Source organism: Tripterygium wilfordii, chromosome 21 (genome assembly GCF_013401445.1).
Source record: "Tripterygium wilfordii isolate XIE 37 chromosome 21, ASM1340144v1, whole genome shotgun sequence".
NCBI lineage: Eukaryota > Viridiplantae > Streptophyta > Magnoliopsida > Celastrales > Celastraceae > Tripterygium > Tripterygium wilfordii.
Window position 1 is genome coordinate 3,985,227 of NC_052252.1, and position 26,312 is coordinate 4,011,538.

Consider the following 26,312-nt stretch of genomic DNA (forward strand, 5'->3'; position numbering starts at 1 on the left):
ATAATCTTGTGCACGATAGTTCTTTAACTACTATTGGGTTCAAGAGGGACTCGATGTATAATAATCAGCTTGTTAAAGATAATGATAAGAACACCACAACAGACATGCAAAGACCAAGTCCTTTTCATTTGTTTTTAGTGAGAAACTCAATTTTTATGAAACACCGGAATCTATTGAATGCATATGGGACTAATCAATGCAATGAATGCCCTCCAGCTTCAGCTTTAGCAGGTATGAGGTCACTGCCTCACTGACTGAACAACCCAACATTGACTAGCAACTGTATATATATCATAAGAATCTGTGATTCACACCAAGTCAAGGGTACATCACATGTTGCAACTGAGCCCACAAACCTAAGCTGCAGCTTGACTAGATTCAATCGTATATTCACCTGCTGGCACACATAAGCAATCTTGACTTGGAGTTGCAGGCCAAGCAACTTAGGTTAACCAGCACAATCCACAGGTTCAGGACTGCAGTCTAGCTAATTGCTGTCACAACTCGCCTACAGAGGTCTTTCCAACAACGCATGAACCGGTGTGTCTTTTCCATCAGTTGATCCAAAACTTGGCACTGAAAAATTTGAAAAGGTGGTGACTTACATAATTATGGAGTTAGATAGTTGCAGACAAAGAAAAGAAGACACAACAGGCCAAAACCCGTATCAGGTAGGTCCATATTCGGTTAGCGGGTCAGCGCTCATGACAGAACGTTGATCCACAACTTGGAAAATCGCTATAAGAAGACGAGCCACTCCGTGATTGGGCCAAGGTGATGAGTCCATAGCTGAGAATAAAATATAGGCCCTGTCATTACCCGGAATCTATGTGGACTTGCGGTCCAAATAAAAAGCCCACGGCCTCTACTTTAAAGAACCTACCAAAATTGTAATATATAAATTATAATCATAGCTAAAATGACAATTTTAAATGTGAGGTAGGGTAGCTCCTTAAATTAATGAAAATTGGCACATGAATCAAACCAGAATGCAAAATCACATATAAAAAAATTGAAAATATCAGATCTTTCTTGAATTGAATCCCCCACACTCATGAGCTGTCACCATGAAAACAATACAAGGTGAACCCACAAAATTTTAAAATTTTTGGAAAAAATCATAAATCTTGAAACAAAATCAGAATTAAAACCCAACATTACAACAAAATGGAGTACAAACAGACATGAAAGAGAACATCATAGCTTTTTTTTGTTCTCATCATTAAACAAGTTTTTTTTTTCTTTTAAAAAAGTACACAAAAATTACAAATAATACCCCATCAAAAGACCCAAACTTGAAACTCCTCCATATTCATTATTCACAAACTTCCCTTTAATCTTACAAAATTATGCTACAAAGCTCTCACCTTTATTAGGCCATGGACTCTAATTCTTGTCTGAAAACCTTCAACATGTCACAGAATGTAACAATACCAACCAAACTACAATCATCTTCAATAACCCAAACATAGTTCACTCTATGTGCAATTGCTTGAATCATCACTGCCACAAGTGAGCTTCTTGGGTTGCAAACTATTGCTTCTGCTCTTCTAACCATTCTTGCTGAGTAACTCAAAGATCTACTGTACTTCCCTGACCTAATCACTCCACCATTGGTCGATTCTTCATCAGAAGATGATAATGGTGAGTTTGGGGAAGATGGGGTTATTGAGAATTCTTCAAGCATTCTCTCCAAACCCCTCTTCTTCATCTTTTCCTTCACTAGCTTCACAAGGTCATCTGGAGGTCCACCACAGTCAATGTAGGCCATTAAGTCTCCTATAGACAGTGTTGTCAATGCAGCTGCCACTGTCTCGTCGCAGCAGGCGAGCGTGGACGGAGAGATCTCGCCGATTAGGATCCCTTCAGGGTCGATTACTGCGACAGATGTTTGGTTTGACAATGAACGAGAGATGGGTCCAATTGCTTGTGAGGCAGGGGAGTGGTAGTCGATTGTTATAACGTCATTGCTGATAATATTGAGTGACTCAATTGAAAGTGCATGGATTGGGGAGAAGAGACCAATTGAGCTTAAGAGGAACCGCATCATGTCTTCTTGTGTTAGCCAGCAGTATTCGCGGCCTCCATGGATGGTCTGTAAGAGCTTCTGTTGGTGGTTAACTCTTCTTCTGGTCTTGATTGGTACTACCAGGTTTTGAGCTCCTTTGAGGATCAAATCAATTGCTTCTAATAAGCTGAAAATGAATCAATCCCAACATTGAATCAAATGAACTGATGGTATAAACAGAACCCAAATCTCAAATTAAAGCAAAAATTGAAAGAATCAATGCAAACCCACAAATGATGAACACCAAATCTCAAAGAACTTTCATTTTAAGCCAAAATCAATTGCTTCAACTAAGCTAAAACTGAATCAAACCCAACATTTAATCAAGCTAATTGATTGTATAAACAGAACCCAATTCTCATTTTGAGGCAAAAACTGAAAGAATCATATGTACTAAACCCAACACTGAATCAATCAAAATGATAGCATAAACAAAACCCAAATCTCAAAAGATCTTTAAAATCTCAAAAACCCCACAAGTGAATAAGCACTAAAACTTTCAAGATTTGAAGCAATTTACAATACCTTGAAGAGGGTTCTATGTGCATGACAAGTCCAGGAGCTTCAGGCAGGAGAACAGAGAGAGGCGATTTGAGGGCCAGAGAAGGAGACGGCAAGTTCTCTTCTTGTGACAAATAACAAATCACATCAACCATACAAATCTTGCCAACACATTGACACTCATCTTTTTCATTCAATCCACCACCGTGACTGCAACTCCAGACGCTGATGAAGCTTTCTTCGGAGCTCTTGAGAGCCGATAAGGCGTCGGCGACGGTGGCAGTAACAGAGAGGGACCTCAGTGAGGGTTTTCCCAGACAGAGGTCAGACACCACATGTGATAGCAATCTCTCTGCCATGCAAGACTTAAACTTTAAACAATACCCAGAACGCGGTGGTGGCTTAGGTGGTAGTGGTAGTGGTGTGGCGGTGTGAGATTGAGAGTGGTAGGGGAGAGAGATTTATAGAGAGATAAAGGGGTACGGTACTCTGTACATTTTACAATTTGATAGAAAACGACTTTTGTCAATTTTTTTTTATTTTTCCAGTAGTTTTTAATTTTCAGCATTTTCTATTTCCGTGTGTTTCCTATATTCCAAACACATTTTCAGAAGTATTTTCTTTTTTTAAAAAATAAAAAATAGAAAACACATGAAAAAACAACTAAACAAACACAACCTAAATTTTCTTGTTCTCATCAAATACTATACGAAGTGTAGATTTTAATGTGACAAGTAAGACTCGAGAGTGTGAACACTTGAAAAATCATAATATGATGTCAAATGATGTATGCGATTATTTGAATAAGAAAATAAGAAAATATTTATCCTCAGCCAACTCGATCGTAATCCTAATGATGAATCAAAACGAGCTTCCAATATGAGCCTTAACGATAAGTGTACGTTAAGGATTTAGGGTTTAGAGATGAATTCGAGTTTACAGACATATTATTTTTTAAAACATAAATTTGTCTCTCATTCATGTCACACACATATATAGGATTTTTCTCTTATACGTACCCTTAATAGTTAATACAGACTCTATTTATGACTTGGATCTCATCAACGGACTATATTCAGTCAACAAAAATCACGCTTCACACGTTAACCCCAAATCAACATTCTGCCTCACTTATTTCTCTCTTTACTACCCAAAGCAAATCACCGATGCTACACCTATTCATCCTCTCATTATATATATTGTGTGTGTGTGTGTGTGTGAACTTTAATTTTAATTTATATTTTTGAAATTTAAACCTGTATATTATTACCAATAATTGGCATCTAAATTAGTTTAAAGGAATTAATTCGGAGAAAAAAAAGTCTTCAATTTAATTTTTCGTGTTGATCCTCAATTCCACTAAAACGAAAACGAATGAACCAAATGAACTCCCACCAAATGTGCTACAATATTTCATTAATCAAAAAAATGCTCAATAATTATTAAAGAACAAAGTCATCACATAGCTAGCTAAAACTAATTAAACATGAATCAAATTAATATTTTTATTTTTTAAAAAATGAATACATACATATATACATATCCTTCCAAGAATGGATGAGGAAAGTAGCTAGTGAGAGTCAAATTTAACAAACAAAAGAGAGAGAAAGAAGAAGATAATATTCTTTAGTCTCTCAAAGTCCCAAATATAAAAGGCCAATTACTGATATATAAGCATAACCTCACTTATATAAGTCATGGTTCGTACGAATATTCCCACATGCTTGGAGTCATAATTTGTACCATTAAACAAATTATTATATATGCACAATATATATGATGAGAGTTGATAGCATATCACCTCACATGCATGTATCATATACAAGACAAGATCTACTCCAAAAATTTTCTCCAATTGTTTTTTTTGGCTGGTGTTGGTGGCTGATGCATGTAATGATCTCGTAAAATCTGGATGAATACACACATAGATGCATGTGGATGCAATTTTTGCATTCAAGACATCGTTTGCTCTGGGTATGTCTATGGGCGTTTCTACCCTTCTCCTCACGAATTTATTTGAAAAAAATATTTCATCTCCCCACTCAAACCCATAACCTCTTTAGTTTGAGAAATTCAATACCTAAGTTACCAAATACCAACTAATTTAGATGATAAATGTTTTGTTAATGTGGGTGAATAAATACTACATGCACGTACATGTTATTATTTTGTGAATTAATTTGGTATTTTTTTTTATAGAACTTGAGACACATTTTTCTTATTAATAGGAAAGAAACTTTTTGTAACCGAGAACGACAATATATATAGTTTGTTCTTTGGATATCCGATATACGTCTAAACTCAAACTGTCAGGACTTTCACACAAAGGTTTCTCACTTGACGACATGATAAGTTGAATCAAAGCACAACGCGTGATCACAAAGATATTGCTCTCGATAAAAAATTAAACTCAGAACTTTCGAATCCACATGATTGCGTCCCATGACACTCACTATGATATTTTACATTGCTTATCATGTATGTATGAAATAAAACATGGAAAGCCCATTAAGCGAAAGATTCGTCTGTCCTTTTATGTTGAAAATTGCGCATCCACCACCGAATCAAATCATGCCGGATTTGAATTTTGATTGAAGTAGCAAATTTGAATTTGGTCCCTCTTTGAAAAAGTAAATACAAGTTGATGTGTATTTTCCTTTTGTTTTCTAGCGCATGAAAGATTAATATATGCTTACAAGAGAAGTTAAATATAAAATTAAGAAAATAAAATAAAAGCTTAGAATAATATACAGTCAACTGAACCGTGACCTTTTACCTGAATAATCCTCAAATTAAATATTTTAACATATTTATTCAGTACCCTCGAGGAGCATGTGGAAACATTAAGAATCTTTCAAAAAAAAAATAATTTTCCCAATTGTGCATATAATTAAATTATAATCATGCATGTGGAGGGTGGATCACGTAAAATTAGAAACACAAAACTTTATCATAGAAATATGCAATTGGGCAATATTAATTAATATAAATGACAAGTTGTTAGTTATTATTGTCACTTGAGTTTGCCAAAAAACGAGTAATCAATTTCATTGAAAAACTAATACTCTACACTAATTATTTTAATTAGCTTTTTAAGTTTTAATCCACTTGGGATTTAAAAAAAAAAGAAAAAAAGAATCCAGAAGGTTCCGACAAAAATAATTGAAGAGGTAGATGTCGGATTCAAATTTCAACGACGAGGACTGGGAGATTTTATAGGATCCAGCGATGGATGAACTGTCAAAAGCCCGTACGTACCTCACGAGACCATGTGACGAATAAGTACGAAAGCGATAGGTGGGTCCCACATAAAGAGCAAAACGACAACAAAATTTATGGTGGGTGAAAGGAGCGCGTGCTTATCTTATCCGCCGTCCTTTTGTCAGTTCCCATTCACATTGATAATTCCTTAATAATACAATGACATGACTAGTATACCCTTCGTGGTTCGGACCAATTACAAGACACCCTCTATTGTATAATCATTAACAGGGGGTGCATTTGCATCTCAATCATACTTAGAGTTCGCTTTAATTACTTAAATAGTTAAGTTCTCATTTGGTAAAGTGTGTTTGGAGAATCGTTTACGCCTGTTTTTATCAAATTGGAATACAAAATTATATATATATAAATATGTATATATATATATATATATATATATATATCAACGCCAACATTTCTATCAGCATGATTCTTTAAAAATTGAATGTTTTAAAACGAAACTTATTTGAAGTATCCACCTCAAATTATGATCGTCAAGAGTCCTAATACTATTTTCACCTCTTTCATGTGTTTCCTTCTCCACCGATCTATCTCCTCTGTTTAGGGTATGATCATCGATGAATTCCTAATGGAGATGAAGTCATGATTTACAAATTTTAGAAGCATTGATTTTTCTCATTAATTGTGTGCAACTATATTGTTCACCAAAAAAAATGATTTATGACATGCTCTAATTGGTTATCAATAATGAGATGGGCAACTAAGAAAAATTAGCTTAACAATATTGATTGCCAACTTCTTTTATTATTATGATTATTAAAGTTCAACGTGAGAGGTTTTGCCTTAACTAATCTCTTGTCACACATCGACCAAGTTATTAGTAAGTTTTTTCTCGAACCTCGAGGATTGAACTCAAGAGGACACACAGATGGATAGTGTCTCTGTGAATAAAACATAAGCGTGACCACAAGGATGTTTCTCCAATGAAAACGAAGTCAGAATCTCTTCAGTTCATATTATTTGACCCCAAAGAAAGATTCACTAACTATATTATCACCAAGTGATTCTCTGCTAAGACACACAGAAGGATAAGATCTCTGTGAATAAAACAGAAGCTTTGAAGGGCACGTCGTTTTCTTTCACCTAACCGAGAAGCTGCTCTATCCACAGAAATCATAATACCCCGGTAAAATATGTGGACCGTGGCGGCCCATGTTGACCTCTGTCAAAAAATATTGTCAGTTTTTGGATAAGCCCACCACCTTTAAGTACGAGAAAATTATCAAATCCTTATCTACTCACACTAGGAACCAGACAAGCACACTGGCAACAAAAATCCTATAAATACATCTCTCCTGCATCTCATCTATTTTTGTCATAAAAACATAATGTTACAGATGTTTGACAGATTTGTCTAGTTTTTGAAAAGATGTTGGCGATATTTCACAAGGCTTGTGCACACCCACCTCCCCCATAGGTAAGAGTGAAACATGTAAGACTTAATTTGCACAAACATCAACTGTAATCTCACATGGATGTGGGGGGTGTGTGTGTTCACTTCATCTACATTCTGCATATCAGTCCCTTGCAACATAGCAGTCCAGGTTTCATTTGTCTTCTGCTAAACATTAAGAGAAGCACCACTACAACTTTTGATCTGGAGATGACCAGAAACTACAGTTCTAAACATACTTTATCAGTAACCATTGCTATGTTTTACTGACATTGGTTACTGATAAAGTATCAATGCAATGTTGTTCCCAGTACAAAAAAAAAAAATGCTATGTTGTATCAGACACCAGCATAAAATTGTCTATTAGCAAGTGAATAATCACCTTGTGAGTGACATATACCGGAAGCATAGAAAGCTAGAGTTTTCATATCTTCTTTCAGTGAGTGTCTCAAGGAAACCAAGGAATCAGAATGGAAAGACAATTTTGATCAGACAATGAATAGAGATTTCATTTAGGAACAAGATCTATGTTCGCCACACGATGATGAAACTTTAATTTGCTTCTCAAGAAATGTTACAATCATTCATTAGCTAACCAAAACATGAATTCACTCAACAAAAAAAAATTGATTGATTATTCATTGCAAGACAAAATCAAAGAGTTGGGAAATGCAAGATAAAATATCAATTACCACAATTTCACACGGACACAGTATTATATAAGTAAAATTTATGCCCTTTTTCTTTCACCAGAATAAAAGGTCAGATATGTATCACTCTTTCCACATATCAGCAAACTCATCTGGCTCCAGTGGATTTTCAAGCTCATGCATCTTCCTCCTAGTTTTTGCCTTGACTTTCTTTGCATACTTACCAGCCTTCTGCTTCTTCTCCAATGCTCTAATCTGAGGAATCAAAACAAAACCAACGTGTTGCGTGATTTAAAGGTTGAAGAGGTACAAACTCCCAAGAAGGGGCAAACAAGAAAAAAATGGTTGGGGGAAGAGGGGTAAGAAGAAAAACAGCATCATATTTTTTATAGCCAAGCCAGCTCTATGTAAAGAGTAAGAGACTGTTCCTAGAAAACCTCGCAGGCCACATCCCCAAAAAAACAAATAGAGATTAGAGACCAAAATTTATGCAATCCCTTGATGGGATTCATTTGGGCTGGAAAAGAAAGGATAGAACTAGCAGCCTTTGACTTGCACCCCCCATCACCAATGTATAACAACAGTCAAAGTGCTTGTCAAACCTTCCTATAAGAATTATGTCCAGCTCAAGCCACAATAACTTATCATCTGTTGCCCATCACAGCAGCGTGCTACTAAGAACTAACAGTCAGGCGACTCAGGCCAGTTGTGTAAATAAGTTTATAGCTGGGGTGAATACTGCTAAGCCAAAAAACATATTAATGGCCTAGGAATTATTATAATCCAATATGGACCCCAATTCAAGATACGTAGTTGAAATTACACTAACCTGGTTTGGGGATACATAAAACGGATTCTCATAAAGTGTTGGACCACCAAAGCTGCCACCAAATATTTTTATGGGATTAAGGCAAAATCTTGGACCGACCTGCAAACAATAAGTAAAAGAATCAAACCATGATCACAAGCACCTTGATAGATGCCACACGTTAATGTAACAGTACATTAATACAAACCTCAACAAGAGTCATTTTATCAAGGCCTCCTCGAGCAAGTTTATCAGATTCGTTATGAGGAACATCTATCTGAGATACAGATCAAGAAAATAAACACCAATAAGAAACAACATGTTACGTATAATATGTAACAAGCTTCATTTATTAAATGAGAAACATAACCTTTTTTTAGCAAAACTAAGTTCAGGAAGTATGGCACTGCCATGATTTTTACAACAGCACAGCATGATTGCTTACATAAAAACAATATAAAGTTTCAACTTAGTTAAAAGCCAATTGTCATTTCTTGACGTCAGTTTCAACATAGTTCCCCAATACAAAACCTACGACCTAAAATTCGAAATCCCTTGTTCAAATAACTTAAAGAGGGATATAGCCACTTATCAATGGTTTTAAGGTAAAATATGTGCATCAATATCAGTCACAATTGATCTACTATGCGCAGTGTGATACCAACTTTTTAGATTGAAAAACTCCAACTCTCCTATAGTTAATTATAAACATGACAGAAGACTGAGTAGAAACTCCACATAAAGTTTGAACTCCCACTAACCTGATAATTTCGGAACCAAATATGGTCATCAAGAATGGAGAAAGCAAAGACATGATCATGATAAGGCTTTGATTTCCTATGCTCCTTTGGAGTTCCGAAAATCTAATAAGAAGAAAATGAAAAAAGAAAAGTCAATAAATCAAGATTTATATGCAGATAAAGTGGAATTACCCACAACCAAAAATCAGACAATCAAAGATATTCGATGTAAAATTACCCATCCAGATTCGCACATTAGAAAGTCAATAAAAATTGGGGGAAAATAAAAAAAAAAATTTGCACTCAGGCAAGGAGCACAACATATCCATTCCCCCACCCCCTCCCTTCCCCTAGCCAAAAAAGTCAAGTCAACCAAGTTCCTATGCCTCAGATGTGTAATTATTATTCACCCAAGTACTCCACAAAATCATCATTTGAGTCCAAATAAGAATTCTTTTTGCTTGAAGAATTGTCTGACCTCTGAAGATATACCAGTATCTGGCATAACCCCCCTAAACAAGAAGATTGACATAGCAGAATAAGAGCATCACCAGAGAAAGGGATGGAATGGAACAAACATTGGAATATTTAACTTACTGTAAACAGAAATATATATATGAATTTGGTTTTTCAATCTATCCAGAACTACAACAAGAGTAAAATCCCGATTGAAGGAGTGAATTTATCGCCTCCCTCATAACATTTCATGGATATGCCAATATGATATCAACTATTATGGTTCAAACAGTTTAAAAGTGGTAGGGAACCATTCGTCGTACGAGCTAACTTCATTAAGAAAGAACAATCCTGCTCATATTGAAGAAAAAAAGTGAATATAAGGAAACAATTTTCAGACACCTGAATGATTATCTCCTTGATGAGTTTCCAATGGGCATCATTGTCAAAATTTGCAGAGAAAGTCAAGAGAGGTCGTGACCCTTTTAGATGATTTCCACTGAGCTTCAGTTCCTCCATTGTATGCACTGAAAATGAAGACAAGATATGGCATACAAAATTATAGGGAAGTTGTTAACCAAATTAGATCAGAGATAACAGAGGCAACTAAAACACAATAGAAGCTATTCCTTTTCAGAAAACTTATCTTCACAACATATTACAAGAAAGCAGAGATGAATATTACCAGCATTAACTAAGAATTTCACAGAGGGACCACTGGGGGACTTGGCCATCCACAGATACAAATCACTCCGTTTCCTGCACTGAAATTGACAAGGAAGAACCATAATTTATCGCATAGAAATCTAAGTAAAGAAATCTCAGAACTGTATTCTATTTTTCTGAACCCAAATCGCAACATTTTCTTACTAGACACTCAAAATTCATGAAGCAATGAGCCTTTACTTTAGCTTTATTTGTATGCCTCATGTAGTATACAATAAATGGAACAAAACAATCCAATTATGTAGAAACAAGACAATTAATGTCTGGAGCGGTATGAGAAGAGACAAGCTAATGGCTTTTTGCTCTTCACTTGAGGCTCCATTACTAGCTACTGCCGTTGAAATTAACCAACATATACATGTGTTTGTATGTTTATTTGTAAAATGCACGCAAACAGAACAAACCCAAAAAACAGTGACTAATAAAACATGCTTGCGAAAATAAATCAGAGTCTACCTCAAAAAATAGGCAAGAAGAACAGCTTTTTAGCTCAACAAGCTCATTCAGCGTTGCCCCTTTACTGCTCTTTGACTCAACCTTGTTATCCTTCTTGCAATGTGGCAAGAGAGAAACAACATTCAACATCAAATGCCGATACCTGACAAATTAATCAGCCACTCAGTCACCAAAATATCCCAATTTCACCTAAACATGAGAACCACCAAATAATGCCCACCTGTAACTGATGCGGCGTGAACAAGTAACAAGGATTTTCTCTTTGTTTCTAAAAACAGCAGAATCAGTCTGTTCCTTCACTTGGGTCTTGTCTTTCCATCCCATAATCGTCCGCTTGGGTCTTTCAGGGGCAGTGTCTTCCTTTGGTGCCGGAACCACCGTCTCGCTGTGTTTTCGCTTCTTACCCATTTGTTATTATATCTATCAGGCAAAGAAAATCGAAAGCTTTATAGAATTCAATGAAACAAACAAGAACATACACAGAAGACAGATTGCTCCCCAAATAAAATCAAGATACCAAGCTCATATATCAATAATGGATGTGAAAGGAAAATAAGTATTGGGAGTTACTCGGTGAAGCTCAGTTTCTTCTTCTCCTTCTCGTTCTGGTTTTGTCGACAAATGAATATGAAAGCTGCAAAACCCTAGTTAAACCATGAGACGTAACCTAACAAGTGTCTTCAGTGATGGAAAAGGGCAAACCCTGGCGACAAAGAGAGAGATACGGCCCATTAATAAGCTCATGAGCCCCACAATTTAAGAACTGGGCTCTGGATTATCACTTTGCTGGACTTTGAGTAACTTTAGTTAGGCCCATTAAGCGTCCATTGAGGAGGGGCGGAAGAATTTGATTCCCAAATGAAATGCCAAAATTTGTACCTGAAAGACGGAAACCACCGTTATATTGGATTTTTTGACATGAAAATAACTGACTATTGGATCGGTTATCATTAGATTTTTTATAATTTTTTTCAAAAAAATAACTTGACCAACCAAATAATTCAATCCGAGTAGTTGCTAAACCATACCAAATAGTTCCAACAAGAACAAAAGCTGCAAAAAAGACAACAATACTACTAAAAAGGATGGTTTCAATCTTTCTCATACGCAATCCTTTGTATAGACGTTGAGGGGGACGGATACTAAGATGAAATAGTCCTGCTAATATGTCCAATGTCCCTGCTGCAATATGATGAGAGGCTATTTCTTGTGGCGTAAAAGGATCAAAACCTTCCACACTCCATGCTGGATTTACAGATTGGACCTTTTTGGTTAGTCCATAAGGAACGGACACCCACATTCCAAGATCATATAATCCTGTTATATGGAATGCACCAAAGCCAAAGTAGACCAATCAATCGATTTGGCAGTCGATTCCTATACTTTAGTGATACCCACTGGACTCGAAATTTAAGTGCAGTGAGTTCTGAGAATTGGGTTTATGGAGATTGTGATGTAATTTAAGATTCTTTAATGTTATTTTGGAAATTTCACAGTAAAACTTGTGTCTTTTTTGTTTTGGGTGATGCGGGAGACATGGGTTATTGAGTAGAAAAGTTGTGGGAGATCATATTCTTTTTTCTGGGGCTCTTGGGACTGCGTCTGCTTGTTTGTTGTTCAAGGCTTTACCAGGTTAATAAGAATGAATGGGATCTTAAAGTTTGCTCTGAGATTGTTAGATCTTGTGATTCTTTCTGCCTCTAGAGACTCTGGCTACTCTCTTTTCCCCCCTTGGTGAATGTTTCATTCTTTTTCTCATGATCAAGTACTATGTACACAGAGAAGGTTGAGTGAGTAATCTTATTGTCAATTGAAACTTTCAGAACTCATCCACCCTACAGAAAATTGTTTTACAAGAACAAGCACAGCATTTCTATTCCAAACTCCACACGCTCACAAATGGACTCAGATTTTTCAGCCGATACCAATCTCTGCCCTCAGCAAAGATGCAGTGTTTGAGGTTTGGAAATCAGGCCAACCCGACAAGTTTTTCGCTGATCTCCCATACTTTACGAGCCTTCTCCGGATCACTAGCTTCTTGAGACATCTGGTTCTCAAATGAAGCAGAGTCCTTGTTCCAGCTCCAGTAAACTCCAGATTTTGTCAAGCTAGGATCACTCACAACCTATAAACATTACAAAATAATTCATGTCAATGACTAACACAGAAAGCAGAACTAAAGTTCAATTTCCATTCTCATTATTGGTTTTTACCTGCGCAAGTCTTTTCCCGGATTCCTCTTCGGAGACATAGCCCTTGGTGATGTATTTCTGGAATGGAGGGAAAAGTAGCCTGAACAAGGGTATGTGCTCCCGGAACAAGCCTGTTGTGGCAATGCAGCCCGGATAAAGAGAGGCAAATGTGATACCAGTTTCCTCATGGAACCTCCTGTGGAACTCTTGCATTGTGAGCATGTTGCAGACTTTACTGTCCTTGTAGGCCTTGGCACCATCAAAATTTCCACCATCAATCATAGCAGAGCTGTTTAGCCCAGTCAAGCCTCCTGCAAGCCCCCTCATGTCCCCAAGATTTGCCTTTGGAGGTACATTCCCAGCCAAAGTGTTTGTGTTCCCTGTAATTCAATAGGCTACATTGATCAGTCACACATAGGTAAAAGGTAAACAACGGCCGTGCACAAGGTTCTCGCAGTGAACGGGATAGGGGGAAAGACAGGATGTACGCAGACCTTACTCCCACATAATATGTGGAGAGGCTTACTTGAATCTGTGTCCTATAGATTACAACTATACCAGTGAGACACATCAATGAGTCAAACATATCTTAAAAATTGGCAGGCAATGCAGCTATGCTTCTATATATCTTAAGTACCTGTAATAGAGCCGACAATGATGAGACGCCTTGATGGATAGTCAGATTTGTTTAAGTCCTCGAGCAGCAACCGCGATAGGAGGAAGTGACCAAGATGGTTAGTTCCAACACTAAGTTCAAATCCTTCAGCAGTAAATGCAGGTTCCTTGGCAGTTGGCTGGTAAACAGCAGCATTGCACACCAAAGCATCAAGTGGCCTCCCCGATTGCCTGAAGCTGTCTACGAATTGGCGAACGCTGTCAAGGGATGCAAGATCCAGATGCATAATGGTGTAGTTTTCCTTTGGCATGCCAACAGACTTGGCGGCTCTCTCAGCCTTCAAGAAGTCCCTGCAGGCCATGATCACATGCCATTTTCCAGTTTCAGCAAGAGCCTTTGCTGTGGCTAGACCTAAACCAGAAGAGGCACCAGTGATTACAACACTGCCCTTTCTTAGGGTTTTCTTCCCTTCAGGTGCACTCCTGTTGACTGCTGGAGTTGTTGTTGCCACTGTTTGGGCTCTAACAACACCATTTCTTCTGCTAAATTCTCTCTGCATAAAATGTGAAGTCACCATTATTATCATTATTTTAGTTACTGTTGTTTAGTTACCAATTATGTCTCAGCAAAATATTTGAAGATCTACATCAATGTAGTGAGGGTTTTGGTTAAATTCCTGCCTAAACATGTCCATTCTAAATCCACACAACTATTGTTGAAAATCCCAATCCAACTCACATATTGTCCGTTTTGGGTTTACCGGTTCCCATAGATACATCGGGTTCACATGGCTTTGTTCTTTTTGAGCGATCTCACTTTAACGGTATTTAGGCCCAAGAAAAAGGCATCATATCGTGATAGGGACATGAGTTTTCTAATAAACCCACATCACTTGTGTGATCCAAGCGATGTGGGACATTTTATAAGTCATGACAACTACACAATCAGATAAATCTTGATTTTGAGTAAAGTCACAATTTTCCAGAGCTACTGCCACTACAGATATAGTGCTTATTTACTGGACAAATTAACTACTTGAATCCTTAAAATTACCTTGCACCTCAATGCAGAAGAGCTAAAGTCAGCTTTGACATGATCTGATAGTGAAACCCCAAAGAGACTTGAATCCTTAAAAGATGCACAACTCTTGCCCTGCAATAACAAAAATTTCTGATATTAGTCCCACAGGCCTCTATGATCATTAAGCAGAAGAAGAAACCAAAGCTTCAATTTCAAATCAATGAACAAACCTCTTTGGGGATGGAGAAGGAAGAAGCAACAATTGAAGCAGCTTGGAGAGCCATTTTTCACTTGCAGAGTAAAACCCACAAAACCAATTGGATTATATCTTATGAATCGACAGTTCTAAAAGGAGTGTGTGAAAGAGATATTTGTTGTGTATATATAGGTAAGAGATGGCCAATACATGCATGACAAGACAAATGTTATGGGATATGTGGGGGAGGAAGGATAAGATATTAAGATTCTTTTAGCAGAAGATGTTTCTCTGCCATCTCATCTCCAAGCAACCAATGAGGATTTGAGTTTTGGATTTCCTTTGATATTTTTATGTATTTTAGTGATATGGGTAGGGGTATTTTGGTCTGATTATAAAAAACTTCCTTTCCTTTTATGGGCTCCTGTATGAAGTTGAAAGGGATTGCAAGGGACTTTGGCAGGCTTTTTGGCTTTGGATGATGATTGGTTGAACCCTTGAAGGATAACTCTAGAGCCAATGAGGCTATGAGGGTATGGAGCCTCCTCCAGTTTGGATGACTGCCATTATGGGTTGCATGTTGATGTGGGGTTGCTTCAGGCCCAACAGAAAGTCCAAGGAAATCCATTACTGGGTTCGGTTGAGTTGTTTAACAGCCCACCCATCTCATTTGAGGTTGAATCCCTGCTCCTGCTATGCCAGATTCAGCTAAACTGAGTTTGTCACTTGTAAATGCACTGGTTTAGCCAGTGCAGCTGTGCAAGTGCTGGACTCACTCTGTACTTGATGCTTTCAGAAACTTCAGGCATGGTAGCAACCACAACCTGGTCCGTGTGACCTGGAGTTTATTAGTACGTTGTTCGGTGGACAGCTATATGAGTTTCACATAACTATAAAAAAGTAAAAATCTTACCAATCACTTTTTCTACAGAGTCTGCTCAATCAACGGCTCTAGATTCCTACTAACTCAATGTCTTGATGATTTCAAACCAAAAACAGATAATAAAATACAGCTTCAATCAAATAGTAAAACAAGCAGATTAGCTGAAAAGATCAAATACCTGATGAAAAGGTTTACAAAAATGAATGGTAAAAAAAGAATTTCACTTTGATTCAATAAGCTTCTCCCATGTTCATAACTCTACAATGCCCGATCAATTGGTTTCTAAATTCACCGTGTAGTTCTTTTTCTTGACAAATCTATATTTTTCCTGGATGCTTGATCGGATTAGGCATTCCAACTAAGCACGAACAAAAAATGTCAAGAAAAAAAAAATAATGAAACTAATATTACAAATCTCACTGGCTATCTCTGTACACGTTTAACCAAGGTGGCAGTGGCAATGGCAATGTACCTGCAACAGCCAGTATTGCTAAACACAATTCTTCAATGCTGGAGGCTTCTGGGGATTTGTGGCTGCTTATAATTGAATTGGCAATCCAAAATTTTGAAAAGTTCTGAGTTCCCCTCGAAGACCGGCAGTTACAATTACCATACCCCAAGCTGGCATGTTTTGATTTACCCCATTGGAGATATCATGCCTGACATGACAAGGGCTACGGTTCTTAGCAGCCAGAAGGAGCTTTTCCTCTGGCCATGTTGCCGAGATTCTATCAAAGAAGTAACCATTGGTTGCGCTGGATATTATTCCATGAAGTGGGCTGTTGGTGCACCCAGAAGTTGACCGAGAACCCTCAGTGGCACTAAAATCATCAGCAGGTGTAGGAGGATGGTTGGCTGTAGAAACCTCGTCAAGGTTGTTTTCAAGCACACAATGATCTGCAGAATAAATGCCATGTAATCCCCATGAGTCACCTATCCCAGGCCATGGGGTGGCAACTGATACATCTTGACAATGGAAATGCTCGTATGAACGTGTGACTGTGACACCTTTGCTTCTGTTAGGTCGGGAATCGGCTTCATGTTTCCACACATAGACATTAGAATCCTCACTGGCAGAGACAACATATTTTCCATTAGCTGTCAGGGAAGCCGAGATTTGGCTGTTGGTGTTGCGAAACCCTGTCAAAGAACCAAAGTGAACTCAAGCGTCAAAATGGCAAAAGACCATTAATTGATATTAATACTAAGATATTGTGTAAGAGTAGACAATATTCAATCATAAAAGAGAATGGTATGCCCCATGATTTACTTCAACTGTAACATTGAAAGTTGCACTGATTTATGCTAAACTATCAAGGTATCCCGTGATTTAAATAAATCACTAGGTATTACTTGATCTTAAAAGTATTCTATCAATTCCTTCTTAATGAAGAGAGGTGGGAGGGAAGGAGACAGAGAGATTGCTGAGAAAATAAAAACATAATTCATTTTCTGCATTGGCAGCTGAACATTTAGAACTAGAATACAGACTACAGAGCAAGATTACTTTACATATCCTCGTAATGCCACAACTTAATTCACCTCACCTCACCTAATGCCGCACATAAGGGTATAGCCATTCAGATTGGACAATCAAATATGCCTGCCCAAAGGGTAATGAACTGCAGTAACCCTGATTCTAAGTGAGGAGGCAACTCAATTAAATTTATTTAAAATAAAATAATGTAATGATCATTTTTGCTTTTAAAGTCATGTTATCCTTGCAACTCAACAGCTCCCCTTAAGGAGAAACCATTTCAATGGTTAACTTGACCTTTGATAAGGAGTAGTTATAAATTTACAAGGCTTCCTACTAAAGGAGCTTGAGTTGTCCTACTGGTGGCCCTGCTCCTTCTAACCTGCATGAGGAACAAGGCTCGATTCCCCCTCCCTCAAAGAATAACGCATAAATTCACCAAAATAAACACGTCCTACTACATTTGCATTTTTCATAAGTCAATCACCAGAAAAAACAAGATCAACCTATTTAAGCACTGATGCATGCATTGAAGAATAACTGAAGATTACAAAAAGAGATTGAGAAATGCAGTGTAAATTGTTGCTGATGTTACCACTTAAAACTAGATTTCCAGTTTCCCTTTAACAATGTGAAGAATGTAGCCACACTTAGTACATGGCTGTGAATCACAATATAACACATGCACGAAAATACTCATAGTATCCTTACCCTTGAACTTATGGACCAAATCAACACCATCAACCACCCGTATTCGTGAATCTGCAGATGTTATAAACACTTCTGATGTACTTCCTGGTGCAAACTGTTTAGTGTAACATATAAGAAGCTGAAAGCAATCAAGCAAAATAGCAACCTAAAAGAAACCATATGGCTGGTTAGGCAAATTACCTGGAAACCTGTGATTTTCTTCTGATGAGATTTCTTCTTCTTGATCGGTAGATTTATTTGACATTTTTGCTGCAACTTATTTTCTGAAGAGGATATGCAAACACACAAAAGGAATTTTCCCACTCAGCAGAACATTAACTTCAACAATCGGGAGGGAGAAAGAAAAGAGAGACTATCATCAAATTGTACCAGAAGTATTATACAATCTACAGCTTCCCTTGTATGATCCAACAAGAGCACCCTTCAGTAATCAACAGAAATTGATTCAGCTACATATAAATTTTGCATATTACATGAAGACAATTAGCACAATAATACAGGCCGAACCTGGCCATCTGGAGTATAGCAAGCTGAAGTGACCATCTCATGAAGATCATTCCAATCAACAACTTGGTGATCGGGAATGCTCCAAATGCGAACTTTTGCATCTAGGGATCCACTAATGAAGTATCTATCATCAACAGGATTAAACTGGATGCAAGTTACTGTGTCAAGACATATAGAAACACCCAAGTTTCATTAGCAATTACAAACATCTCAATACTTTACAAAAGGAAAATCCACAACAAAGAAAACAGAACCAGAGTGATGGTCGTCATAAAAGAGATGTGGTGAAAAGGTTGCTGACAAAGAATTCAATAATAGAACACTGTAATGGACTATAAAAACGGGGTAGCAGTATTGAACCAGTCAATGACTGGTGAACTTAACTTTTAAATTTTTAATCAATGCAGTCAGATGAAAATTTATGGTTTTTTGTCAGTTCCTCAATTCTGAAGACATTCAATTAACAGGATTTCCAATTTACACACATTTTAGGCTACATAATTTGAGGCCAAGAGATAAATATGGCACAACAAAATATGAAAAACGTTAACTTACCATAATCACTGTGTGAAAATATTTTCAAACAAGTCCGGCTAGACAAATGCCACAATCGCACAGTTTTATCCATTGACGAAGAGAGTAAGTGCTATGGAAGAAAACAAGGAACCACTAAGTTAATAAAAACAGGAAGCCATATAGCTCAATATCGTAACCATGAGTTAATTCCTTAACAAGGCAAACATATTCAGTTTTGAAGAAGCATGAAAGTAAAACTAAAGCAAGGCTTCTGAAAAATATCAAAACCGTGCAGTATGAATCACTAATTTCTGATCCTTTTACCACACATCTCGAATTTCTCTCGATTCTCATCAAATATCCGAGTCGAATAGTTTTCCCAAAGGTTTAAATGAGAATGGCATATGAACAGCATGCCTGAGTTAAAAATGTTGTCAATGGGGAAAATCTTAAAGTAAATAGTTTTAATAGAAGTCCCCTTTCACTTCTCCTCACACCAGTCCTCCAATATGCCCTATTAAGTAGAAAATTGCTTCTTCATATTCAATACCTAAAAGGCCTAACCCATAAGTGCTGCTGAAAAATGGAGTATTGTTATTTTCCATATTAACTAGACAATTCTTCATCATGTTCATGATATACACCGTGCAAGTATTAGGAGCAGCAGGAAAAGAGTAAACGATTACATAGGAAGCACCAAACGGTAAAAATGAGCCGAGGGAAGGTTATTTTATATGCCGTTACAGAAGCAATAGGTGTGGAGGGTGTGACCTCTATCCAGATTCCAGAATATTCAGAAACCATATTGTGACGTCTTTTTATTATTTATACCATTTACACAGAGGAAACCCTAATAGCTTACATTACTTCAGACATGGAATGAAATTAAGCTACATTAGAATGCTTAAATATAAAAGGCATAAAAGAAAGAGCCTGAAAAATATTTCACATTCCCAATCACTGGACAAGGAATATGATACATGGCATTGGTATGAGAATTGAAATTCAACAAATCCAACCACTCTTCATATGAAGATGCATAACGCACGCCGGAAAGAACAGAGTAACTGACTAACCTGAGACTTGGACCACGACAGGTCAAGAACATCGTCCAGATGTCCACGGAATGAGCAAACGGGTTTATCTGAAAGCGCAAAGACAGTGTCAGGAACAAAAATATAGTCCAAGCTCAATGATTTCCGGCTTATAGATGCCCTCCCTCTTCTCTTCTTTTCAGGATGATTGTCCACCGTTGGTGACAATGAACTAGATTCTGGGGACCCATTGGCCATTAGCAAATTGTTCAAATTACTGTCCTCAGCCTTCTCCAATAACAATTCCCCTTTTCTCTCTGACTCCACAACCTGCCAAACATGAATCACACAATCCTCACCAGCACTCGCAAGATACCTGCCATCTAAACTGAACTTAACGCTCCATATTGACCCATTATGGGCTTGAATCTCCTGACTCTTGTACAATGCAGTGAACTCCTTACACGACTTCCCATATTGTCGCACCCTAACTCTCTCAGGCCCATGGAATGAACCATCCTGGCTATCATCAGTCGCTGAGCTTGACCTCCTACCACCTTTCTCCGATGAGGTATCCCTCTCATCACTACTTCTCCTCTCCTTATGATTGGTAATGCTACTTGCCACATTCTTTATACTCCTAAACCAACTGCCCTTCTTTTTCGATTTAGAAATGCTACCAATACCATTATTTGCGTTGGAATCCAGACTTTCCCTATGACCCTCCTCCACATTCTGCCTCCTCATTAGCTCTTGCACGATTGGTGAAGTCCCCACACTCATCTCAAACTCCTCTATTGTCAGTTGCCTCCCAGTCGCCACTTCCTTCAACTTGTTCCAAGTCCCATCCTCTTTGATCTCATTCACCATAAACTCCTTCCCATTGTCAAGATTTTTTATGGTACACACTTCACTGCCAACTCCACCACCATTTCCATGGCATTCCGATTCCCCAACAGGCTCTCTGAATCCCTCATTGCATCCTAAATTCCCATTAGAACTAATGCAATCCAGTAGACTCTCATCCATTCTTCTGAGATTTCTCCCACTAGGCGGTTTATTCGGTGAAGAGGCACTCGTAACAACGGCAACAGGAGAAAATTCGTTACTTTTGTTAACACCTCCCCGCGACCGCGAATAACCGTCATCTTTATTACTATCATCAACTCCAACAGCATTGTTGCCGTTGTTGTTATCACATTCACGGTCACAATTATTATTTACAAAATCAACATTAGACAAAGAAGAGGAATCGTAACAAAGAATTGAAGGAGAAGAAACAGAAAAATCTGACTTATCATTGTAACCGTCGGATTTCGATCGCACTATACCCGGCGGATCCCTCAGCCGATCCGAGTTCACCGATCGTGAAAAATCCACCGACTGCCCCGATTGATGCCCTGGTTTAGACCGAGACAACGACGAGTCCCCACTGAGGCCCATGTCCCGGAGCAAACGCAGGCGGCGCTCGGAAATGGAAGCAGGCTGAGAGATCCAGATGTCATACTTGGTGGCGGCAATGCGTGGAAATCTAGGGAGAGGAAACGCCGAAGAAGACGAGGAGGCGGCATCCCCGGTAGGGGAATTCGGGTTCGGGTCGGAGTCCGAGCCCGAGTCGGAAGTGGAGCAGGAGGTAGAGTTAGAGGAGAGGAGACGATCGAGGGACTCGTAGAACCGCTCCTCGTTTTCTTCTTCTTCGTCGCCGTTTAGGGTTGTTATTGTCGTCGTCGTCGTTGTTGTCACGCTCATCGTTTCACGGGCATTCCCATTTCAGTGCAAGGAATGCCCGATAAAACACAGAGCGAGATAGATGATTTGAAAGCAAGTGTTTCGTATCGTATTCCTTGAGTTTCGATTTGGGGGTGCGATCTAGAGAGAGATCCGATGAGAGAGAAGGAACAGAACCCAATGCTTTGGAGGAAGAGGAGGACTGGAGGAGGGGGGATTTGTACTTAGTTTTGGAGTTCGGAGATGTTTTTGGCTATTCACACTCCCAAACAAAAGCGTGGAAGATAGTTTCCTTTTGGATTTACCACTTTCTTTTTTTAATAAAAAAAAAATTTAACAACAAATACAAATTTGTCCGTTCAACATCCGATGATATGATATGGGTCTAAATTTTAATCTCGAATTGTAGAGCCTATGTACATAGAAGTTTTTCACCTACAGGGTAGCGTATGGTCACGCTCCCAAGTGAGAATATAACTTAAAATCTCCCGAGTCCATATAATTTTCATATGGTTTGACGCAATAGTGAAAATAATTTAATTGTCAAAAGACCAAAATATTTTTTAAATCAAGAAAAATGAATTGTCAAATTAGGGGAGGTTATATTATTTTCTTTTGTATTGAATTAACCATATGCTTATGCTCTCCATAATAAACTAATCAAACTAATGTAAGATTAATTATTTGATTTAATTAGTTGCAAAGTACAATCAACATTAACAAGCTTTTTGTATTTGAATAAATTCCCAACAAGAATGAAACAAATCATAACATTCACTAATGACACCCAAGGAGCAAGTACAAATATACTTTAGAGATGGGGAAAAATTATCATCCATAGATTTTTGCTTTAGAGGATTAGTTCTTCATATATCAAATAATTATTGGTCTCTTTTGGGTAGAATGTTCAATTTTGATCAAGAAACAAGAAACAACGAGAATTGTTCTAATTCCATGTTTGGGGTAGGAAGTAGGGAGCCATCACTTTTTTCACAAAAGAATAATGCTTTTTGGTTCAAACTTATCAACCATACAATTTAAAAACCAAAATTAGTGATCAATACTAAATAAAGATGATATGGGATCGGTCTTGAGTTCGATTATACATGAGAATTAGATGCTATGGGGCTAGATCTTGCTTCGGAAGTTTACCATACATACAGGGCTAAGTTTTACGAGAGGTCGACTCCTGGGTGGGTTCTTATCGCTAAAACAAAGTTAAATATTACCTTTTAACATTACAACCAATAATGGGCTTGGGCTTGGGCTTGGGCTTGACAAGAAGGACTAGCTATATTGGGCCAGAAAGCCCAATTAGGACCATTGATATGCCAGAAAAGTACAGCTAAACAGATGGACACAAGTACGTACTGTCCTGACCATATGACGTCCAGCCCATTACTGTTAAATGAAGTTGACACCCCATTGTTAACTTCAACTGCTCTTTAGGGGACCATTTTCTATTCAATACCCTGCCACAACCTCTAAATCTAATAGAGGTATGTGATGCATTCTCTTTCGGCTAAAATATTAAATATGTCCTTAGACTATCATATTTTTCTCTATTATGTCCTTAAACTATTTTTTTTCTTCATTCTATCCTTAAACTATTATTTTCCACATGGTTTCTCTCCTCAGTCAACTTTCCGGTGTTGACTCCAACGAAAATGCTGACGTGTCATCTGAACTCCGACGAGATTGACATGTGGATTTATTTTTTAATTGATTTAACTCCCCATGTCATCATAAATTTTAAAAAAAATAAAAAAGAAAACGAACCAAAATAAAATCAAAACTGAAATCAAAATAATCTAGGGAAAACTGAAATCAAAATCAAAAGAGAAACGAATTAAAAAAATTACACTGAAGCAGGTTTGAATTTTATTTTTTAATTAATTATACAAGTGTTAAACGAAAATTAGTTTTTTTTTTATTTTATAATCACATGGATGCCACGTCAGCATTTTCGCCGGAGTCAACACCGGAAAGCTGACTCAGGATAGAAACCATGTGGAAAACAATAGTTTGAGGATAGAATGAAGAAAAAAAATAGTTTAAGGACATAATCGAAAAAACTGTTATAGTCTAAGGACATATATAATATTTTAACCCATTCTCTTTCTATATACAAGTTGGAGCTACTTTCCCTATATCGAATTTATAGTATAGCTAATTTCCTACAAATAAAAAAATGTTAGGATAAACATGCTAAGGAAAACTAATTATCAATCTAATTGCAATTTTAGGGTTTGTTATTGTAATCCAACCTGATTACAATCCACCAATTTTTTTTTGTTTTTGGACCATTTTGATAGTGCAGTTCAATTAGGGCACTCGATAAAGGGTAACAACGTTTAGACTTGAGTGTTTTTTGTTATGATATAAGAAGTAATTATTGTCATTCAGGTGTGTACTGGGTAAATCTACGAACTCGTGCATGTGAGTCAAGCAATCACATAGACACATAGTATTTCTATGTATGAGTTTGGTAGGAAAAGAATTCACGACCTCAAAAATGGCTCCCTCCCAAACCGGCTTGACCACTTGCAAATGCATAGAATGTAATTTATAACCTAGACAACTTGCGATTATGGTTGTTGTTTAGCCAAGCTTAGTAATGATACTTGTTTTAGGCACCAAAGAAAGTTATAATTTCCAAAGCATAAGTCCAAGCCTATGCCCTATATCAGCCAGTCTGTAGACTAGACTGACAAGAATAAAATCAATAACAAAAGGCCAAAGAAATAAAAAATAAGATATTAATTTGGACTTTTGTGTTGCTTGATATCATAATTATCAAAGTTTTTATCCCAAAAAATTTGAAAATATCAATGGCAATCTACATCCATCACGCGTGAATTTCTCAGACTCGTGTAGTTCTCTATTTCACACGCATAAGACAATTACTTCATCTATTTAGTAGTTAAGGGTTTTGTGGACAAATTTTTCATGAACTCGTATAGTTCTCTATTTCACACGCATCAGAAAATAACTTGACCTAAGTAGTAGTTAAGGGTGAATTTTTCATGGACTCGTGTAATTCTCTATCTCATATGCATCAGAAAATTACTTGATCTAATTATTATTAAGGGCTCTGGGGTGAATTTAAAAAAATTAACGTGTGAGTGTAGTTTCGACCCAATGACCCATACATGCCATACTTTTCTGTATGCCTATTCTCCACCTCAATAAGTGAAGTGAACATGCTTAGAATCTAATAATTCTAATTAATTATTACATAAAACTATGCTAAAGATACCTTAATAATCTACATGATCATATGATCTACAGCGCACAGAAAAGTATTAAATCTTTCAATAATAGACCAAAAGCCATTACAACTCAACCTTGCACATGAAGACGGCTTTAAGAAGAAGCAGAGATATTAAGAGAGGGGGGGGGGGTTAGTCGGTGGCCTATAAAGCCACCGCACACAAATAGCTAGGGGAGACCAGAATTATTGTCTATGAATAGACAGACATATATATTTTTGATGTTGAGTTTTTCAATATGTACTAAATGTTGGGCCATATTTAGATACACCAGTTAACTATATATGTGAGCATGTACTATAGCTAGCTAGTGTAAATAATGCACAACTCAATTAATATATATGTGCTTCAAATTTCACTCTTCGAGTTTGTCTTTTATTGTAATAACATGCATGTGCATTGTTCCCCAATAATGGAGTTTTTTTTTTTTCCTTTTTTTTTTCCCTTTTGATACCATATTTTTAAATAATTTCACATAAATTAATCACCAATGGTGTAGGGGTGGTAAGACTGAGATTCAGCTTGGCATGAGGTTAAGTTTGGCAACTGGGTTCTATACATACAGTTATGTATAAGTGTGTATGAAGCAGAAGAAACATGTACACTAATATAAAATATAAAGATCCATCTCCCTTAAAGAGTTCATTTTGGTGTTTCACATTTTAGAAGTTTTATTCATATAAAACTTGACTCAATTGAATCGTATTAAAAAAAAAAAAAAAAAAAAGTTGACTCCATGGAGTTCTTCTTATTGTGGTTTTACTGAGTAGCTAATAATATTTTTCTATGATTCTCAAGGACCCAGTCAAGCAAAGTAATATTGCTGACTTTATTGTTATAAATTTATAATCATTATATAATTCTTTTGTTATAACGACACTGTCAGTATCTCATGACAAGACATATATATATATATATATATTATGTGATAGGCAAGTCAAGGGTATCTAGGGTTGTTCTTGTCCTTCTATATTTTAAGAATAAATATATATATATATTATATATATATATATTTTTTTTGATTACAACCTAAGTAGATGTAAGAACAACGACACACACACTACCCGTGAGTATTGCATC

General features: G+C 37.1%; 4 protein-coding genes across 5 annotated transcripts; all 4 read right to left on the minus strand.

Moving 5' to 3' along the window:
* Positions 1–1,121: 1,121 nt before the first annotated feature.
* Positions 1,122–2,996, minus strand: LOC119988458 (CBS domain-containing protein CBSX5-like). The gene is made up of 2 exons (XM_038833503.1): positions 2,594–2,996; positions 1,122–2,195 (listed from the first exon to the last, which is right to left on the minus strand). The coding sequence occupies exons 1-2, from the start codon at positions 2,926–2,928 to the stop codon at positions 1,373–1,375; spliced, it is 1,158 nt and encodes a 385-aa protein (XP_038689431.1). The 5' UTR covers positions 2,929–2,996; the 3' UTR covers positions 1,122–1,372.
* Positions 2,997–7,800: 4,804 nt separating this feature from the next.
* On the minus strand, positions 7,801–11,809 carry LOC119988475 (ribosome biogenesis protein BRX1 homolog 1). 2 transcript variants are annotated; one of them, XM_038833524.1, is made up of 9 exons: positions 11,651–11,809; positions 11,301–11,500; positions 11,081–11,222; positions 10,584–10,662; positions 10,301–10,425; positions 9,464–9,565; positions 8,911–8,979; positions 8,724–8,822; positions 7,801–8,149 (listed from the first exon to the last, which is right to left on the minus strand). In XM_038833524.1, exons 2-9 carry the CDS (start codon positions 11,486–11,488, stop codon positions 8,018–8,020), a joined length of 936 nt encoding a protein of 311 aa, XP_038689452.1. In that variant the 5' UTR covers positions 11,489–11,500; positions 11,651–11,809; the 3' UTR covers positions 7,801–8,017. The 2 variants fall into 2 exon arrangements, with proteins under 2 accessions (XP_038689452.1, XP_038689453.1); XM_038833525.1 differs by having other exon boundaries at positions 11,598–11,737.
* A 1,044-nt stretch (positions 11,810–12,853) lies between these two features.
* On the minus strand, positions 12,854–15,306 carry LOC119988413 (protochlorophyllide reductase, chloroplastic). Its single transcript, XM_038833443.1, has 5 exons — positions 15,139–15,306; positions 14,942–15,040; positions 13,910–14,441; positions 13,294–13,652; positions 12,854–13,205 (listed from the first exon to the last, which is right to left on the minus strand). The coding sequence occupies exons 1-5, from the start codon at positions 15,190–15,192 to the stop codon at positions 13,050–13,052; spliced, it is 1,200 nt and encodes a 399-aa protein (XP_038689371.1). The 5' UTR covers positions 15,193–15,306; the 3' UTR covers positions 12,854–13,049.
* Positions 15,307–16,191: 885 nt separating this feature from the next.
* Positions 16,192–22,216, minus strand: LOC119989053 (WD repeat-containing protein 44-like). Its single transcript, XM_038834351.1, has 7 exons — positions 20,275–22,216; positions 19,238–19,328; positions 18,683–18,840; positions 18,545–18,596; positions 18,356–18,438; positions 18,176–18,269; positions 16,192–17,127 (listed from the first exon to the last, which is right to left on the minus strand). The coding sequence occupies exons 1-7, from the start codon at positions 21,979–21,981 to the stop codon at positions 16,526–16,528; spliced, it is 2,787 nt and encodes a 928-aa protein (XP_038690279.1). The 5' UTR covers positions 21,982–22,216; the 3' UTR covers positions 16,192–16,525.
* Positions 22,217–26,312: the final 4,096 nt, after the last annotated feature.

What these genes read in the sequence shown, in the direction of transcription:
- LOC119988413 (XM_038833443.1), bottom strand. Translation starts at nt 15,192, where the DNA reads ATGGCTCTCCAAGCTGCTTCAATTGTTGCTTCTTCCTTCTCCATCCCC. An exon ending in CTTCTGCATTGAGGTGCAAG is followed by an intron (nt 14,442 to 14,941) that starts GTAATTTTAAGG and finishes CATTTTATGCAG; the next exon opens with AGAGAATTTAGCAGAAGAAA. An exon ending in CCGGGAAAAGACTTGCGCAG is followed by an intron (nt 13,206 to 13,293) that starts GTAAAAACCAAT and finishes TAATGTTTATAG; the next exon opens with GTTGTGAGTGATCCTAGCTT.
- LOC119988475 (XM_038833524.1), bottom strand. Translation starts at nt 11,488, where the DNA reads ATGGGTAAGAAGCGAAAACACAGCGAGACGGTGGTTCCGGCACCAAAG. An exon ending in TCACGCCGCATCAGTTACAG is followed by an intron (nt 11,223 to 11,300) that starts GTGGGCATTATT and finishes TTAATTTGTCAG; the next exon opens with GTATCGGCATTTGATGTTGA. An exon ending in TTTATGTATCCCCAAACCAG is followed by an intron (nt 8,150 to 8,723) that starts GTTAGTGTAATT and finishes TTGATTCCTCAG; the next exon opens with ATTAGAGCATTGGAGAAGAA.
- LOC119989053 (XM_038834351.1), bottom strand. Translation starts at nt 21,981, where the DNA reads ATGAGCGTGACAACAACGACGACGACGACAATAACAACCCTAAACGGC. An exon ending in ATTTTCACACAGTGATTATG is followed by an intron (nt 18,841 to 19,237) that starts GTAAGTTAACGT and finishes GTCTTGACACAG; the next exon opens with TAACTTGCATCCAGTTTAAT. An exon ending in AGAAAATCACAGGTTTCCAG is followed by an intron (nt 18,270 to 18,355) that starts GTAATTTGCCTA and finishes TACACTAAACAG; the next exon opens with TTTGCACCAGGAAGTACATC.
- LOC119988458 (XM_038833503.1), bottom strand. Translation starts at nt 2,928, where the DNA reads ATGGCAGAGAGATTGCTATCACATGTGGTGTCTGACCTCTGTCTGGGA. An exon ending in CACATAGAACCCTCTTCAAG is followed by an intron (nt 2,196 to 2,593) that starts GTATTGTAAATT and finishes ATTCATTTTCAG; the next exon opens with CTTATTAGAAGCAATTGATT.